This window comes from Periplaneta americana, chromosome 5 (genome assembly GCF_040183065.1).
Source record: "Periplaneta americana isolate PAMFEO1 chromosome 5, P.americana_PAMFEO1_priV1, whole genome shotgun sequence".
Taxonomy (NCBI): Eukaryota; Metazoa; Arthropoda; class Insecta; order Blattodea; family Blattidae; genus Periplaneta; species Periplaneta americana.
Genome location: NC_091121.1, coordinates 63,706,965 through 63,726,811, shown reverse-complemented (window position 1 = coordinate 63,726,811; position 19,847 = coordinate 63,706,965). Strand labels below are relative to the sequence as shown.

The 19,847-nt window shown below is 34.6% G+C and overlaps 1 protein-coding gene and 1 long non-coding RNA gene across 2 annotated transcripts in view; one reads left to right on the top strand and one right to left on the bottom strand.

The window, feature by feature from the left end:
• LOC138699777 (uncharacterized) overlaps nucleotides 1-3,823 on the bottom strand; it is a 111,184-nt gene extending 107,361 nt beyond the window's left edge. Inside the window, exon 1 of the long non-coding RNA XR_011332074.1 lies at nucleotides 3,676-3,823. This is a non-coding gene — a long non-coding RNA (uncharacterized lncRNA). The remainder of the gene's footprint in view (nucleotides 1-3,675) is intronic.
• Nucleotides 1,892-13,989, top strand: yip2 (yippee interacting protein 2). The gene is made up of 8 exons (XM_069825902.1): nucleotides 1,892-2,152; nucleotides 6,976-7,142; nucleotides 7,249-7,380; nucleotides 8,956-9,220; nucleotides 10,578-10,753; nucleotides 10,833-11,033; nucleotides 13,174-13,328; nucleotides 13,638-13,989. The coding sequence occupies exons 1-8, from the start codon at nucleotides 2,134-2,136 to the stop codon at nucleotides 13,720-13,722; spliced, it is 1,200 nt and encodes a 399-aa protein (XP_069682003.1). The 5' UTR covers nucleotides 1,892-2,133; the 3' UTR covers nucleotides 13,723-13,989.
• The last annotated feature ends 5,858 nt before the right edge of the window (nucleotides 13,990-19,847 follow it).

Here is a 19,847-nt window from a genome sequence, read left to right as displayed (position 1 = left end):
AAAATAATGGAAAATGCTATCAGGAGACATTTCTTCATCATCACATGAATCTTCAGGCAACATTCTAGATTTATGAAATCTATACTTAAGTCGATGTCTAACGTTATTATAGATACGTGAGATAAGGTCAACATCCAAGATATCGAAACTTTTGAAAATCTTTTTGCATGATGTCCTTTTACGCAGACCTGTCATTAGGGTTTCAGATGAGTTACCCAGAATATCAATCCATATTTCATTACAGAATGAAAGTATACATAATACTGTATATTATTTTAGGGTGTTTATACAGAGTGGAAGTGAAATAACGCTGCAGATTTTCAGAGTGAATAGTTCATGTTGTATGTAACAAAAAAGTGTAATACCATATTGGTGGAAAGTTCAAGTTTTTTACCAAATGTTTAATACCCTCTTATTCGGTAACTATTGCGAGTAGGATCGTGATTTTTGTCCATATCGATAGAAAATCTAATAAAGAATTATTTATCCCTCTGGTATATTTCAATAGCGTGGACGGTTTTTGTATAAATTTAATTTTAAAACCACTAATTTCAAGCCACTCGACAATGCGAGCAGATTGCAACGTCTTAGCGAAAGAGGGAGGCTCGCATATAGAGTTCGTTGACCTCTTACATCTTTGTTACGAGAAGACAGATGACTGTATTAGCAGCGATGTTGCCAGACTTCCAACATAATTTTCTAATTAACCTGCATTTAATCACAAAACGTAATATAGGTTTTCTATTCATTTAAGTGTACCCCATTGTTTCTTTCAATCTGCAAAGCTATTTCACTTTCACTCTGTATCAATAATACCATGAATTAGACGAGCTAGTGTGTTCCGTCCTCATACTTCAAAACACAATAGAAAATAAGGAAGGATTTTAATGCATAACAGACAGAGTTCAGTTTAGGAATATTATATTTTACGTGTTTTTCACTTCAAGTAATAATCAAGCTCGTCCACCACTGTGGAGTAACGGTTAGGATGTCTGACTGTAAAACGAGTGCGCCCGGGTTTAAGTCCTGGTTGGGACAAGTTACCTGGTTGAGGTTTTTTCCAGGATTTTCCCTCAACCGAATATGAGCAAACGCTGGGTAACTTTCGGCACTGGACCCTGGACTCATTTCACCGTCATTATTACCTTCATCTCATTCAGACGCTAGATAACGACAGCTGTTGATAAAACGTCATAAAAACTAATTAAAAAAAATAATAAATAAAAATAATCAAACTCTAAACCAAGAAACATTGTGAGAACTGTATGGAGCCCGCTTTGATGATGGTGAAGTTAGCAATCTAGGTAGCAAAGAGATCTGTGCGACTTTCACCAAAACGCTTAAGAGCCACCCTGAACCTGTAATTCTTTCTGCTGCTGTAGGCGTTGCCCTCAAAACACCATCGGAGGCGCACTACACGTACGTACCCATTGCATCATGATGATGAATGAAGATTAATTGAACAATGATGGAATGGAACAGTACACTGCAAAAAAAACCTACCAATTCACCACAAATTTCTCTTGAGCCCACTGAGATTCGAACCCGGATTATTAGCGTAGAAAGTCTACGCTATAGCCGTTCGACTAACGACTACACCCAAATTAAAAAAACCTATAGGAAAATTATTGATAATAATATAATCTTCTCAAATTTCGACAGAGAGAAATATGTTTCAAAATTGCCGCTTTACTGTAGTTAAATATTGCAAACATAACATTTATTTAACTCTGATATTTCGTATATTTTAAACTAAAATTTATCAGCGTACTACGATATTCATTTACTATTACACAAGAATAGTAATTCATTTTAGCCGCGATAGCATAAAAGGCTTAAGAAATATAAATTAACTTATAATTTTACTCAAACACTATTGGTCACACTGACACCACTTGCCTCATAAATACCTACATACTAATACTAATTTAATTTTGCGTCAATTGCATATAAATCAGTATTTGTGCGCGTAAACGGCGCTATACATACATACAATATATTATATAAGATATGAGTTGCAGACAACATTGGACTTCGTACCGTATACTTTGCTCTCTTTAAAGTGCTTTAAATAAAACAACGTAAGAGTCTCACGTCCAGTTTCCAACAGAGTACCACAGTAACAACATAGTTATGGCTGCTCTGACAAAAGGTAAGGTGCATAGTCATCAACAGTTTGGTAATTAAATACATAACTTGATTAATTTGAAGGTCCTATAGTAGTTTTTTGCACAAAGTTATCGATTCAGGGCTGCAAATTTAATGGTCGACAGTCAGAAGTATATTTGTTTCATATTCATTATCTATGTAAAATCTTTAAATATTGCGTGTTTGCAAAGAGACATAGGCTTAACAGATTGAACATTCTGAAATTAAATTAACATATAGTTTTGCACTGCTTACGGATTTGCCTATTCAGAATCCTTCTCTCGGGCGTGGGTTCGAATCCCGCTTGGGTTGATTTACGTGGTTTTGTTTTTCGATGTTTCCCCAACTGTAAGGCGAATTTCAGATAACCCTCTGGTTAAATTCGGGGATTCTCGTACTCATCACTTAATTCCTTCAATGCGCAGTTGGTACATAGTCGATAAAGGGAATTTGACAATATTGTTTCATTTTTAGGCGTGGCATGACAATTCATTATTCCGAAATTTTATCTCTCTAATTTATGAACAGCCGAACGCAGGGGCGTACACAAAGGGGGTTATAGGTTTACCCCCCTCCCTTTGAACTTAAAAAAAAAAAAACAAAAAACATACATTTCAATATATTTTGTTTCCGTGGATTTTCCTGGAATGTAATGTAAAGTGTCTTACCTATCATATAAAAAATTTGTTATTTAATAACTGTTGACTATATATATATGATTATTGTGTAATTAGTGTAATGACACAAGCAATTTTTATCATACAATATTAAACACAAGTTAGAATTTGTTAAAAATTGGAGGACTGTGAAAAAATAAGTTTCAAAGATTTTATAAGAACATTCATGTATATATGTTCTATTAGAACATAGGTTAGTATAATATTAATAAATATAACGTAACATCATAATAATACACACAATTTAAAATACCGATGTAAATTGTAAACAATTTTAATAATGACCCCCACCCTTGACAACATTCTGCGTACGCCACTGGCCGAACGGGCTTCCTTTATGTGCGATAAGTGTATATCTGTCTGACACGTCACTCCGGCTTTACCTTTTTTTTTCCCCCAGTCATGCTATGAATTTTTAATGCTCATAAAAACCTACCCAATTATTCGTATCTGCTAACCTTGGATTGAACAGTAAAGATATTAAGCTTATCATTGAACCACCAAGGTCAACAAGAAATTATAGGTATGAAATACGTACCGGTAAATGAATTAATACTAGGACCTACTGTATATGCTTCATATACTGTATACAGAGTAATTAAGATGATTAGTTTTGGTGTTTTCGTAAGCTTTCCCTTACAAAAAACAGCCTAATAAGAAACGGAGTTTAGTCCTTCAATCAAAACGAATCTTTCCTTTGTGAGAACAATATTTCTTCGGTGGAACTAAACATATCGCATATAATGAACACAATAGCAAAGAGGTGGAGGACTTCGAAATACAATATATCTTTGGTTTATGTTCATAAATATAAATATAAGCCTATATTTAATTCATTAATGGAACTTACCTTCTTTTGTGAAATCACAGTTATTTTAAAATCTCGCTACTTCCACAATATTTCTAAATTACAATCTTGTAAACAAGGCGGGAGAGAGTATTAACTAAAAATCTAGTCCCTCCTACAGACTAAGTATCTCGATGGAAGTGCATTCCCACACAAAGTATATCTTTAGGCGTGAATACAAATTACTGGTGTACATACTGTTTCTTAAAAAAAAAAAAAATGGGAACTGAATGTCACATAGCGTGGTAGACCTGTTGCTATGGTAACAACGCTTGAGTTGCCAGTCTTACCATTCCCACGTGGCGAGTGCTTAATACCTCTCTTGACAACAATTATTGTGCACACAATGTTAGCATTGCTACGTTTCGTCTTTGATTCTCTGTCGATTTTTGTATTGTTTTCTTACCTTCGCGTCAATTGTCAATGAATCTTTTAACGTCAGCCATCTTAACGTTAATTGCTAGCTTCCATCAGCTGGCAGCGTGGTAGTCCATATTGGCAACATAGTGCTGTAGTTCCAAGCTCGGCCGCTTAACTGTCATGTTCCATCTTAATCCCACACGCACTTAGACCACTGATACGAGCCCATATTGTGTGTGTGTGTGTGTGTGTGTGTGTACACACACACAAATTCCATATTTTCACGTACAAGTACCGATAGGCGAGAAAATCTTTTTTCGGAGTTTCATTTCAGGGAAAGGGATTTTTCACGTGTCGTAAATCTACGACATGGGACCCAACGTTTTACATCCCCTTCGAAGAAAGCTTTTAAAGAATCAACGCCCTTGGCCGAGTAACCACTAGACAACCGAGGACGGCACAATATAAAATTTTTAGATGACGAATTAATCATTTAATTTGAGCACCTTCTGTTATTGTTGTTGCAACATCCAAAAATAAGTAACTTCTATATCAAATAGGCTACAAATATTTTAAGAAATTCAGATAGGCCTACCATAATAAGTAGTTTAATTGTCCGAATGTTCTGCGGTATTCATTCTACATCAGATCTGAAATATAGTGCCAGAACTCAAGACTTGAGGACATAGCCTACTGTTGTATTGGTATCAGTAGATAATAAAAAATATGGAAAATAAATTTCTTTGCAACGTGTAAACACAACATGCACGGAATATTATAGTAAATAATAATAAAATAAATACAGCTTTAACATGTACTTTGGCAGCCAATATTACTGTGCTGTTAATAAAAATTAGTGTAATATGTACCATACTGTTAGATGTTGGTAGGCCCATTAGGACTTTGAAAAGGTGCTTCTAGATCTATGAAAGGAATCATCTTTAAATCGAAAAATTGTTATCACCATTTAATACGAAAAAAATTTGTCCCGGCACCGGGAATCGAACCCGGGACCTCTCAGCTCTACACGCTGACTGCTCTTTCCAACTGAGCTATGCTGGGACACGATCCACAGTGCCGGCCGAACTCCTCTCGTAATGTTTTACGGCCTTACTACCTGCACTTTAGACAATATAAGTCATAAATTACATGAAGGAGCGCATATTTAAATGACTTTTATGGCCATATTCAACACCAGTTTGTGACAACTGCTAACAGTTAATACATCACATATTCATTATATATGAGGTCTCGCCAACCTCATTGAATATTACACGACTACTATGAAGTAGCCAATGTGTATTATCACCATTTAATACGAGAAAAATTCGTTCCGGCACCGGGAATCGAACCCGGGACCTCTCAGCTCTACGCGTTGAGTGCTCTTTCCAACTGAGCTATGCTGGACCACGATCCACAGTGCCGGCCGAACTCCTCTCGTAATGTTTTACGGCCTTACTACCTGCACTTTAGGCAATGTAAGTCATACATGCAGGAGCGCATATTTAAATGACTTTTATGGCCATATTCAACACCAGTTTGTGACAACTGCTAACAGTTAATACATTACATATTCATTAATTGTTATTTTTGAGTCATTGGCGTATTCTATTCTCTAAATAGTTGAAAGATTCAAATCCATATCTTTTCGGAATATGTATGATAAGACTTTCTTGTGTTAAATTTTAACGTACCTTGTTTACATTTAGATTTAGATTTTATTTAATTATAACATATACATAAAAACGTTACATTAAAATACCCCGAAAGAGCAAAGCTCGTGTTCGGGGACAGTTCCGTTACGTAGATATACATCGACCTATTAATGGGTCACCTTCAGAAATGGTCATTGTTGGTCGTATAAATAGGTCGAAACATGTAAACAAGGTACGTTAAAATTTAACACAAGAAAGTCTTATCATACATATTCCGAAGTGATACAGTGTTAAAAGTTGTGTAATCAAGATGTACATATCTTTTCATTCAGAAAATGCCATTTAGGCCCATAGCTTTAAGGAAAATGTGCCTGTATGTAATAAAATTGTGCTCAACTCATTTTTATATGGGGTGGGGGGTGAAGGTGAAAAAAAAGGTTGAAAGTTACGTAACGAACTTTAGACGTTTTTTTCTCTTGGTCCATTTTTACACTCGTATAGTATTGACGTAAGGCTTTTAAAATTATTTTTATCGTCCTAATTTAACTTTTGCTGAAGTTTGACGTCTTTGGTCAGACACATACATCACTAATTGGTATTAGTCACGGGATGAAGTAGCAAATCCTGTAAGACAAAAGATTATTCTAGATTCATTATTGAACACTTTTAAGTAATATAAAATATCGGAAATACCTAAGTTTACGAGCAACACGCTTATTGACATATTTGAGTAAATACTTAACTTCTCTGATAGAAATATATTAACTTAATAACTTAAAAGTCGTGGAGTTAATTTTGTATAGGGACTACTTAGAGTTTTGTGTGTTTTTAAAAGACCCTTGTTTTTTTTTTATATAAATTATTGTACCATATGCGTCATTCCCAGTTGAATGGACTCATTTATCGAATATGAAAATAATCCTTCCAGTGGTTTAGAAGAAATAGTTGTAGGCAAACAGAATCTAAATGTATTTTCAGGGATGTAGTATTTCCATAAAAATGACGAAATCTACTTTTTTTCTGTCACATAATACTTCAGTTTATATTCTTCATGTAATGAGTAAGTAAACAGTGTGTAGCCTGAACTGTCTTTCTGGTGGTCTATAATAATTACAATCTTACCTGATATTTTGACAATATAAAGCGAAATATATATTCAAGATCCAGATAGGCAATATTGGTTATCTATGTATGAATGCTCACAAAATCGTCGTTTGTTATTTTCTTAAAGAAATGAAGATATTATAAATGTTTTGGGTTGTCACAAAGTGCACTCTTCTCATTTCAGGTGTGTTCATTGTAGCTGCCAAGCGTACCCCATTCGGAACTTATGGTGGAAAGTTCCTGAAGAAAACTATAACAGATCTGCAGGAAGTTGCGAATAAAGCAGCTATAACAGCTTCAGGCTTGAAACCTGATCAAATTGACTCTGTTGTGATTGGAAATGTCAATCCTGTAAGCAAGCATATGATTCTAGAGTTAACAATCATGTGGCATGAAGTTCTAAAATTGTTGATGGACTTTAAATGTTACTGAATTGTCTTATTTATGTAATTCACAGGGTTCGTCTTCAGATGGAGCATTCATGCCAAGACATGCTGCACTTCGTGCAGGTATACCCATTGAGCGTCCAGCTGTTGCTGTTAATAGGCTCTGTGGATCAGGCTTTCAGGCTGTAGTTAGTGGAGCTCAAGTAAGAAGAAACTTCGTATTATTTTAATTGATTGAACTTAAATCTTTTATTCGTTTTAATGATAAAATATGCAAGCTCAAAACAAAGGTTTTTAGGGAATTACATAGCAAATAGATTTGAACCTGAAAGACAAAATTTGTTTCTTCAAACTTACAAAAATACTAAAGTTCGTGATCAGTTCACATTGATATTAAATCGTCATTGCTTGAATAGTTCAAATTTAATGTAAACAATGATATGATATAGCTACTATGAACTTGTACTTCGCAGATATTTTTTTACTGTTGAGTTGATCACTGCGAATATGTTCTGGGGACACTTCACTGTCTGGTTTGTAGGAGCACTATGACACCGTATGACGTCAAATATCACCTCTCGAAATATGTAAATTGTTATGAAGGGTGCATATCACAGTTAATAAATTATATGAATATGAATCTTCGTCAGTTTCGCATGAAGTGACTTGTGAGAAGTGTCCTGTGAGACTGAATTAAAGTTGACAATAAGTTGTGTAAATAATAATAATAATAATAATAATAATAATAATAATAATAATAATAATAATAATAATAATAATACTAATAATAATAATAGCAGCCTTATAAAATAATAAATGGATACAAATACAGAAAATGTCACCAGCACCCAGAAACTACTGCCGATATAACAGCAGGATATAAACAGCAACTACATAGCAAATAGATGTGATAACAATGCCAAGATCATTAATGAAAAAGTTAAAAAGCAGTACGTAGTAACAGAGATAAAGGAGCCATATTATAAATAGAGTTCTCAACAAGTGAAAGGAACAGTGAAATACCACATATATTAGGTTGGACACATCTATGTAAATGATAAATACCAGCCAATAAATTGATATCTTATCGACTGATAGAACACATCTACTACGTTACCACTATCTGTATTTGTCTCTACAAATCTTCAGCGTAAACACAATGAAAAAAATATACATAATTGGCAGCGAAGATAAAACGAATTTGTAAGCAGAAGAAATTAGAATAATCCCCATATTATCCCAGATACAGGTTGCATCAATGACATTCACTCCAAAATTAAGAGAGAGTGTGTGTGTGTGTGTGTGTGTGCGTGCGTGCGTGCGTGCGTGCGTGCGTGCGTGCGTGCGTGCACACTCTTGTGGCAGTAAGAAACCTTTTAAATGCAGAATATCATCTTGAAATGTGTATACCTACGGACATTGAATTTTTAAAATATAATTTAATTGCTTCTGTGTTTGTATGATACTGTACAAGTATCGGTAACAGAAGTTGTAAACTAAATACACACTTAGTTTAAGCACATATGCTGTTGTACACACATGAGAAGAAAAATGAACATTATTATAACATGAGTCTAGGGCTTCCATTTGATTCTGCTGGTAGTGCAGTGATTCTTTCCATGGACGAGTGAAAAACACAATTTTTAGTGATCATGAAAGCAGTAGAAGAGGTCGAAAAATAAGAATTAATATAATTTACCACTTAATTATTAATTTAACTTTAAAATATTCCTTATAACATAGTTCAATTGCTCAGGATATTTGTTTCTTCTTCACAGAATATTGTCTTGGGAGATTCTAAAGTGGTGCTAACTGGTGGAGCTGAGAACATGAGTCAGTCTCCATTTATAGTACGAGACACTAGGTTTGGAACAACACTCGGTCAACCAATTCAAATGGAAGATGCACTTTGGGTTGGACTTACTGACACCTACTGCAATACTCCTATGGCCGTAACAGCAGAAAATTTGGCTGAGAAGTATAAGATTCCTCGAGAAGAAGTTGATCAGTTTGCATTGCGTTCTCAGAACTTTTGGAAGAAAGGTATATGCTCCATAAACATATTTAAGATGTTTCTGAAATTAAAAATAAAATATTTGATTTGCGTAATATGCATTATATAGGACTGTGCTAAGTAATGGGGTGACACACTGCTATTTTCAATATATACTTGTTTCATATATGTAAGTGCCAATAGTTCAATGTTATTTCATCAGAAGATGAATCAAGATATGTTCAGAAATATACAGGACATTATTTTGTGTGTGTGTGTGTGTGGTGATACATTAAAAGGCTTTCTGTGGTAAAAGACCTTGGTCCAAGTATAATTTGTATAAACGACAAAATTTTAGAAGAGTGAATGAATTCAAATATTTTGGTTTCAAACCTTCATTCTTGACGGAACTAGACATTTCGGAAAAAAATGTAATACATTTATGGGTTTCATAAATAGGTTAATGAAACCTTCTTTTGTCCAAAAACACACTTGTGTTTGCTTATATGTATAAGATCTTAGCAAACAAGACCTGTCCTTTGTTATGGGTGCATGGAAAAGTGATGAAAGCATTACAGTTAATAAGATAAAGTCCATGCTCCGAACAGCTGGTATACAGCTGGGATCATAAAAGAAATGAAGACATTTGACATGAATTTAAAATGTAAGCAGTACTAGAATACATACATAAATAGCAAAATAACTGGCTTCAACATGCCAATCAAATGTCAAGAGTAAGAATCCCTAGGACGATCTTTAATTACAAACCAAGAGCAAGAACACCAATTAGGCGTCCTGTGAAAAGATGGCAAGAAATCTTTCGTAGACCATGTTATTTTAGGATTATAACCTTTCAGATTGATGATGTTAATATATTATTTAGCTATATAAACACATGTATTATACACCCTGTTAAGTGCTCAACAAAACCAGACACCTTCCAGAAATTTCTTCATTACTACAACCAAACTACAAACTATTACAGGATATTTGAAACAAACCCACCCCATGACATTAAAAACTTTCTCTTTCACTGCTATATGAAAATTTAAAAATATATAACTTACGTAACAAACATAAATAGGCAAATTTAGGCTCTAAAACCTTAAAAATAAGTCTCATTGGGCAAAATAGGCATTTTAGGCACCATAAAATCGCTTTCATATGTTCATATTTTATATAAAATGTGAAGATATTTAACTAGTTTTAGTTTATCCCTACTAAAAAAAAATAGGCATTTAACCTAAAATTCGGGGTGTAGTGATTAGTACCTAAGACAACATAAGACAAGGCATACACAATTTTTGTGTTATAGCTCCTTTATTTAATAGTAACGTAGATATTGTTGAAAGAGAATTGATTCTTGAGAGCATATACAGAATTGAATGCATCTGTTAAATTTTGCAGCTAATGACAGCGGCTACTTCAAGGAGGAAATAGCCCCCGTTACAGTCAAAGTAAAGGGAAAGGAACAAGCTGTCGATGTAGACGAACATCCACGACCTCAGAGCACATTGGAGGGAATGGCCAAACTTCCAGCACTGTTCAAGAAAAATGGAGTAGTAACCGCAGGATCTGCATCTGTAAGTGTGCATTCATTGTACTGGACTATCAAAAAGGAAAAGTGCCTCAGAATAGTACAACATCTGACTTACATTTCAGGGAATCTGCGATGGTGCAGGAGCAGTGATTCTTGCCAGTGAGGAGGCTGTCAAAGAATTTGGTCTCAAGCCACTAGCTCGTCTAGTGGGCTACAGTGTCGTTGGAGTAGAACCCACCATCATGGGCATTGGGCCTGCTCCAGCGATTCAGAACTTACTGAAAGTAGCTGGGAAACAGCTTGCTGAAATAGACTTAGTTGAGGTATGTTCTACATTAGTGTGTGGTATGATAAAACTTTCTATATTAAATGTTCTATAACATGAGAGACAAAATGTAATTTATGAAAGGGGTTTTTATAATGTCTAATTTTATAAAACAAAATTTTTACTGCATAAGATTTGGTATCTAAGATTGAGCAGTTGACAATGCATTTCAATATTTATTAGGAAAACTGGAAAATTGAGTAAAGGTTGAACAGTGAAAAAGGAGTAATGAAGTGCATCCCATATATAACTTCTCCTACGTAAGTTTCATCTCACCTTCAAGTGAGACAACCTGTTATAAACAAATGGGGGTCTGGGGAACGAGTCATAGACGGTATAACTGTTCCATGCTGTGTAGGGGAAATGTTAAACCGAATCATAAGGGTGATGGAACTGCTGGGTGTATGGTGGCCATCTTTTTTGGTTTTCAAAGTACTTAAAATATGATGGTTCCTTGGAAACTACCCAAAGGTAAAATAATTCACCTCTAGGCAGGGATCTCTTTCTGAGAATCCAGCATGGCATGATGATAGCTCTATCTCAATTAAAATGTTGTGCAATGAAATACAGGAGAATTGTCAAATATATATATTAGTAGTTATACTTTATATTATAACAGTTCGGATTTAGAAGTATATGTAATAGATAATCTATTACTTAATGTTATCATTTTGATTCATTTTTAACCAGTACTTGCAATATTCACGAAGTCTTTATCATCATTAACTCTACAGCTTCTCTCAAAAACTTCCTCGATACTTCAGTTTTTATCATCATCTTTAATTATAAGCTTTCTCAGGTCTTCACAGACTTCCTCCATTCATCCATCACAATCTTGGCTGTCCCACATTTTTTTTTCCCCTTCAAATTTTCTTGGGGATTTCGTGCTTAATGATTATTAGCACATGCTCTGCCCATCGCAGTCTTGAGTCTTTTATTCTCGCAATAATATTAGGAGACATATATAACTGATACAATTCGTGGTTATATGGCATTCTCCCGTGTCTTATATTTTCCTAATATCAGTCTCAAAGGTCTTTAGTCTTGATATATCATTCTTTGACTGTCTATTTTTCACTGCCATATATTAATACTGGTTTTACACGAGTTTTTATAAAGTTTGCATTTTGTTGCCTGAGTGAGAAGCGTAGATTTAAAATATCTTAATATGTAGTCCAATATAATTTGTATCATTAATTATTAGGGAGCCAAGATATACGAAACTCGAGATCTTTTCAAATTTATATTCATTTATGCTTATGTGTGTTATTTGAAATATATTAAAACAGTGGACAATCAAGTAAGACATGTTCCACTCTTACTGTATTTTTGTGTAGCAGATTGATTTTTGGAAGAAATATGAAGCCTATTAAAATATATCACAGATTTTTCATAATCAAATATTTATGGAAGGTTGGGTTTGCGAAGTAGAGGAAAGTTGTATTTTTATTGAGCATGTCTTATCAGCATTTCATGCCTTATCAGCATTGCACGTCTGATCAGCACTTCATGTCTCATGGTTAAATATAACGCCATAAACTTGTCACAAAAGAATATTATTACGTGGAGCAATTATTTTGTTACATACTGTGAAGTATACAAATATGATACGTTTGCATGTGAAAAAGACCCCCGTAACTTTTAATATATTACAGTCCCAATGAAGGAAAACAAAAAGTCAAGAGGGCAAACAAAGAGACTTGGTATGAAAATTAAGAACCCACTACTGCAAACTAATCTATTTTGTTTTGTCAAAATAATGAAGAAGCTAAAAACTTTTATGAAAGATAAATTACAAGGACGTAAATTTCATAGAAGTAAATGTCTTCATATGTATTTATCCTGCAAATAAGACAGGGGATTGAGATAAGACATTTATTTTATATTACTCAAGGTTTTAATTTCCACAGATTTTAGAGAAACTGAAATATTTATATCAAGTTCTGAGCAATTTTAAAGACTAGATTTTATGTTTTAATTTAATTTGAGATTAGATCCAATAAGGAAAAAAAAAGTTAGAATCTAATTACTATTTCTTAAAATTCACTGAGATTAAGATAAAATGACTCGTATTTGATGTTAGTAAATCATAAAGACAGTATATTGTGGAAAATTGGAATGTCATTGTTGACTTACAGATTAATGAGGCATTCGGAGCTCAAACATTGGCATGTCAGAAGGAACTTGGCCTGGATTTGGAGAAGCTGAATGTTAACGGAGGAGCCATTGCATTGGGACATCCTCTTGGAGCCACTGGTGCACGCATAACAACACACCTCGTACATGAACTGAGGTACAATCAGACCTATGAACCTTCATATCCTATTCAAAGTCCCATTTATATCACATAATACAGTATGAATTTTTGTCATATACTTACTCATATGAACCCAAGTCCAGTAATACAAGTGCAAAGTCCTCTTTGTACCCCATGACAAAGCGTGAATTAATGCTCTGTCATATTTAGGTTATATTACGCCTTTATCGTTATCAGCATTTTGATTTAGAGTTTAGACTTTGATTACAAGTTACTGAACTCTGGCTGCATAATCTTTGAATAGAAATGTATGTTGTAATAGTTGATAATTTTGTGTTTATACAGGAGGAGAAAGGCCAAGTTTGGCATTGGCTCTGCATGCATTGGGGGCGGACAAGGAATAGCTCTTCTACTCGAGAGTATTCACTAAGGAGACTGATAAGATTTATCAGCAACAGACGTGCTGATTAACGACTGCAGACAATAAAATATTATATTTACCGTGAACAAAACAATGAAAAGAAATGTAAACAACAGGAGATGCTAAAAATGACTGAAAGTAAGATGCTGAATACACCATTAATGAAGTATTTCAAATTATTTTGATATTTTATACACTGAATTTAGTGAGTAGGTATTTTTACTGTACATAAACTCACAATTTGTATAATAAAATCAAACCAGAACACAAATGAAATATAGATGTTTGAATTAATTTATTCTTAATCTTTCCTATAAACATAACTAGAATGCATTTTTTTTTTTTAATTTATATACGAGATACTACCCAAAAATTCCCGAAATTCGTAAATGGCGCACAACTGAGCGCTAGTATGACAAAATGCTGCTAGGTGACATTTCATACATCTCTTGTGAGTCAGTGTGCCAAGCAGCTTCATTCTGATTGGACGCATTTAGTATTTGTGAGCGTTTTTCCATTGTTACATGTGACTTACATTGCGATTTCACAATGCCAAATTTGAGGGAGTAGCGCATCTGCGTAAAGTTTTGTTTCAAACTCTGTAAAACTTCTGCAGAAACATATCAAATGTTGTTGTTTTCTAATGCCAGGCGTTTGACAATAAAGTCATTTGACCTCTTGCACTCCAATATTTTTCAAAGATATTATCATGACCAGCCACTGAAGCACAGATTTTGAGGTGTTCCGAATCCATTTCTTGGTTTGAGTTGCACAATGGGCAGTTAGGGGACTGATATATTCCAATTCTATGCAGGTGTTTGGCCAAACAATCATGGCCTGTTGCCAATCTAAATGCAGCTACAGACGATTTTCGTGGTAAATCGGGAATTAACTGTGGATTTTGATGCAGAGAGTTCCATTTTTTCCCTTGGGATTGAGTTATCAAATTTTGTTTGTTGAAGTCTAAGTATGTAGATTTAATAAATCTCTTCACAGAGTAATACGTAGATTTAGTAACAGGTCTGTAAGTAGCAGTGTTGCCCTTCTTTGCTAAAGCATCCGCATTCTCGTTTCCCAGGATTCCACAATGGGATGGTATCCATTGGAATACAATTCTTTTATTGAGTGATATTAATTGAGAGACCATTTTAGTTATTTCTGCTGTTTGAGATGAAGGTGTGTGTTTAGAGACTATTGATAGAATAGCTGCTTTGGAATCTGACAATATAACTGCATTCCTAAATTTATTGATGTGGCATAGAAGATTCCTGAGACATTCACTTATTGCAATGATTTCACCATCAAAACTTGTTGTTCCATATCCAAGAGATCTATAAAGTGAGAAGAGACAGCACGTAACACCTGCACCGGCACCTTGTTCTCTGGAGATCAAGGATCCGTCGGTGTATAAATAAAGCCAGTTTTGTGGAGGGTACCTAATATTAATTGTCTCTAAAGACAATTGTTTCAGTGTTTCAGTGTTTACTTCTGATTTCAGTATTTCTTCTGTTAAATTTAGATTATATTCTATATTTAATAGAGTTAAAGGGTTTGGTTTAATTTGTAAGTTTTCTTTTAAATTCGGGATATTGATTTTCTGTTTTACATATCAAATGTTAAAGCAAGCATTTGGAGACGATGCTCTAGGCCAGATCCGAACCTATGAGTGGTTCAAGCATTTTAAAAATGTCTGAACATCAGTTGATGACAATTGTTCTGGACGGCAATCAACTGGCATTACACCCGAAAATATTGCTGCTGTTCTGGCTGTGATTGTGCAAGATTGCAGGCAGACCATCGAATACATCTGCAACACTGTTGGACTATAGCATGGCACGTGCCAGAAGATTTTGTCTGATAAAATCAACATGAGAAGGATTTCGGCAAAGTTCGTTCCGCGACTACTGAGTGCTGAGCAGAGACAGCATTGCCTGGAAGTCTGCAGGGATCTTCAGAATCAGCTTCATGATGACCCAGGCTTCCTTTCCAAGGTTGTCACAGGTGATGAAATTTGGGTTTATGGCTACGATCCCTGAAACCAAACAGCAGTCTTCTCAATGGAAAAGTCCATCAAGTGAAAAGCACTGTGAAGTCCATGCTTATGTGTTTTTTTCGAAATTGAAGGGATTATCCACAAGGAGTTTGTCCCTCCTACTATAACAGTGAATGCAGTGTTCTATCATGACGTCTTGAGGCAGTTGAGGGAGAACGTGAGGAGAAAACGCCCGGAAATGTGGCACACGGGCAATTGGTTTCTCCATCACGACAATGCAAGGCCGCATACAGCTTTCATTGTGCAAGACTTCCTGGGGGAAAAACAAAATAACAACCATTCCTCATCCACCAAATTCGTCAGATTTAGTCCCGTGCGACTTGTTTTTTGTTCCCCAAGATGAAAATCAACTTGAAAGGACAAAGATTTTAGACATCTGAGGAAATTCAAGCAAAATCGCAGGAGGTACTAAACAAGCTCCCAAAACATGACTTCCAGATGGCATTCAATACTTGGAAGAAGCGCTGGGAGCAGTGTATATGTTACTGTAAATGTACGAAGACCGGTAAATCTTAGAATTTACCGGTATAACCTAACATTTACTGTTATAGTGCGGTAAAACCCCAAAATATCTTATTAGATGCATACATTTTGAACTTTTACCAAGAAATGTTGGTAAATCTCAGGATTTACCGATGCGAACTGGTAAAAGCTAGATCGAAGAATCCAGAACGAAGAATCTTGCCTTCGTTGTGCAGATTCAGACATGTTTGCAGGGGTGAAGCGGTTCCGAGAGACTGCGAAAGAAGGTCTTGAAATGCAAGCGAAGAAAATGAAAGCAGATACTTGTAACAAAATTCCAAAATTTTTAGTCGGATAGAATGTGAGAATCAAAGTACCGGATGCAAAAATTGACGCAAAATCTATACCAGCAGTGATCATAAATATTTAAGATGAGTTTTATGAACTTGGTAGGCCTACCAAAGCTGGCAAACTGAAGTCATTGTGCTCTAGGAACCAACTTATGTTGTGAAAAGAAAATTTTATCAGCATTGAAGAATTAGAAAAAGAAGGAATTTGTGTACGGGAAGTGGTTGGTCGATTATCTTCGTTGGAGGACAAGGGTTCAAAGAGTGTAAATGTTTAAAAAGTGTTCAACAAAAGAGTGCTTCATAATGTTTGTTTTACTTTATTTGTGGACCTAGACACTTTGAGGAGATGTAAAGGCTTTGTTAATTTTTATATGAAATACTATAACAGAAAGTGGTTAAAATTATAATATTTTTCACTATTTTTAATATAGAATGTTGTTTAATACACTCACATTAGAATGTATCAATATTTAAATAACTTAAATTAAAAATAAATACAAATTATTTCAGTCATTGCTGAGGTGATTTGTATTTATGTTTTTAAATAGATCCTAAAACAACAATAAAAGATGAATTGGAAATAGATATGTAAAAGTGCGAAGAATGGCAAATCTTAGTAAAGATTCTTTTTTCTTCTTTAATACGATTTTACCACAGCTGATCGGTAACTCCTGAGATTTACCAACATCTCTTGGTAAAAGTTCAAAATGTATACATCTAATACGATATTTCGTGGTTTTACCGCACTGTAATGGTAAATGTTAGGTTATACCGGTAAATTCTAAGATTTACCGGTCTTCGTACATTTACAGTAACATATACACTCACAAGGGAACCGTTTCGAAGGTTATGGTGGTGCATGAGGTCCAGGTAATTCCATTTATTGAGGCATTTCGGGAACTTTTGGATAGCACCTCATATAAAGCATTCATACAGTAAGCACTCTTTCAGGCAAAATATATGTCATGTGAAGGATTAATGTTGCAAAGAGAGAAAGTTACTTGTGTACTGAAATTTTTACAAAATTCAGAATCTTCAGCGAAGACTTCAAAAGTCAGAATCAGAAGAAAATTTGTTGCTCAGTCGTCATAACTACAAATTTTATTGCACTACATTGCGAAAATAATAATAAAATAATACGTGTATTCCTGCTGCAATAATACCAGACATCACATGTGTCATGGTACAGCCATATTAGAACAGTGTTGTAAAATAAATTTGGAAAACCATTGGTCTACTTCCAAAACATCAGCTAAAAATACCATCATATCTTTTTAGGTACTAAATGAAAATACAAATATTTTATTTCAAACATTTTGGATCATGAAGTAAAACTACCTTATATTAGATAACGAAAGAACTGCAAAAGTAGGTGTGCTCTTTCCTGACACTTGGACGCTAAAGTTTTCAAAGTGTTATATCAGGGCTACAGTGACTTTCTGTTGCCTGTCTTGAGTACAAAAACTTATAAAAGAGAAATGGAAATTAAAAATATCAATATTATTTTCGTTGATATTACAATACAAAGTAAAACTGGAACAAGTACATACTTAACTTGAAAAAAAAAGTTACGAAAACTATAACTCATTTCTTATGTTTGGCTTCAGCTGTTTTTCAATAAAATGGGTGGTTTTCTTACAAATTAAATAAATAGATCAACCAACATGTATCATTATTTCCTGCCATTAGTTGGTCTAGCAACCCTACTGAAACGATAAGAGACAGATCTCAGCCATTAGTGCTTTCATATGTGACTAACGATGCACTGTTGCCAAACTATGCACACTTTCGACCTAATTTTCTAATTAATGATACATTTAATTACAGAACACATAATAGGTTTTTTATTTACTTTCATGTATTCTATTGCTCCCTTCAATCTGCACAGTTATATCACTTATATACAGTAAAACCTCGATAAGACGCACCCGCTTATTACGCTATACCGTGTAATACTCTTTTTTTTGTCCGGTCCCTGCACATTTCATATATAACGCCTTTATAAAATACCCTGTTTGTTAGTTACGCTCAAGTCCCGCATAATACGCTGTTTTTGTGGAATATTTTCGATGTAATTTTCAGCAATGTACTGTAACAGCAATGAAACATCTTGGTAACTGAACTCACTGGTGCCATTAACCTGAAAAGTATGGTATTCGACCCTTTACCTGTGAATTTAAACCTTCATACTTCATACCTTAGTATACCCCACACTCTTGTTACGCTCTCTTATTCAACTCTTTACCTGCGTGCTTAAAGCCTACATACAGTTACAATACCTCACCCTCTTGCTAACCCTCTCTCTCAAACAGCATTCCTCACTCGGCCGTAATAAAATTCTGGAAATTTTTGCGGGGCAATTTGTTGTCCTTTAGTGTATTGAAGTGTCTGTGAATGTGATTACAATTACAATGAGTGTTAAACAAAAAGCGCTGTGTCGGAAAAATTGGAAATCTTATGAAAGTACGATGAGAACAGTACTCTTACTCAGAAACAACTCTCTGATTCATTAGGAATTCAATCATCGATATTAAGAACAATAATAAAAAATCGCGACTCAATCACTACAGTTGCGATGTCGTCAGGAGGATATAATCGCAGGAAACTAAAGTGTGGTAAACATGAGGACTTGGAGAATAGGCACACGGCAAACAACTATAAATGACTTGTTTTCCGAAAGAATTAAGCACAGTACATAGCCTATTGTAAATGTCTTTGACGTACAGTACAGTAATTACATAATGGAGTAATACTGTATTACCTTTCATGAATCATGTATTTCAATAAAGAAAAAATAATAGGAACTGTATATAAGTCAAAATTAGTATACCCGCCTAATACGCGGTTTACACCCGGTCCCTTGAACAGCATCTTATCGGGGTTTTACTGTGTGTGTGTGTGTGTGTGTGTGTGTATATATATATATATATATATATATATATATATATAATGTAAATTTGCTTTAATTTCGTTCTTTTGGAGTTTTTTTACTTTACTTAGTTGTTTCTGAATTTGAATAATTCTATGTGATATCTCTATCCAGTGCTTTTGCTTCAGTAAAGTCTCATTTTATAAACCTGTGGGTCAACAATTGGCTCTCTTCTGACAAAGGAAAAATTTTACAGTCTGTACAAAAGAAACCAAATGACCTGGAAATGTACAAAAACTTCCCCAGACATGTTCAAACATTTTTAGCAAGAGCCAGAACAGGTCACGTTGCCACACAATTGTACCTATACCGATTTTACCTTTCTGATAATCCTACTTGT

Bases quoted from the DNA above. Each gene is read 5' to 3' on its own strand.
- yip2 (XM_069825902.1), top strand. The intron at 9,221-10,577 runs GTATATGCTCCA...TAAATTTTGCAG, and splicing joins TCAGAACTTTTGGAAGAAAG to CTAATGACAGCGGCTACTTC. The intron at 11,034-13,173 runs GTATGTTCTACA...GTTGACTTACAG, and splicing joins CTGAAATAGACTTAGTTGAG to ATTAATGAGGCATTCGGAGC.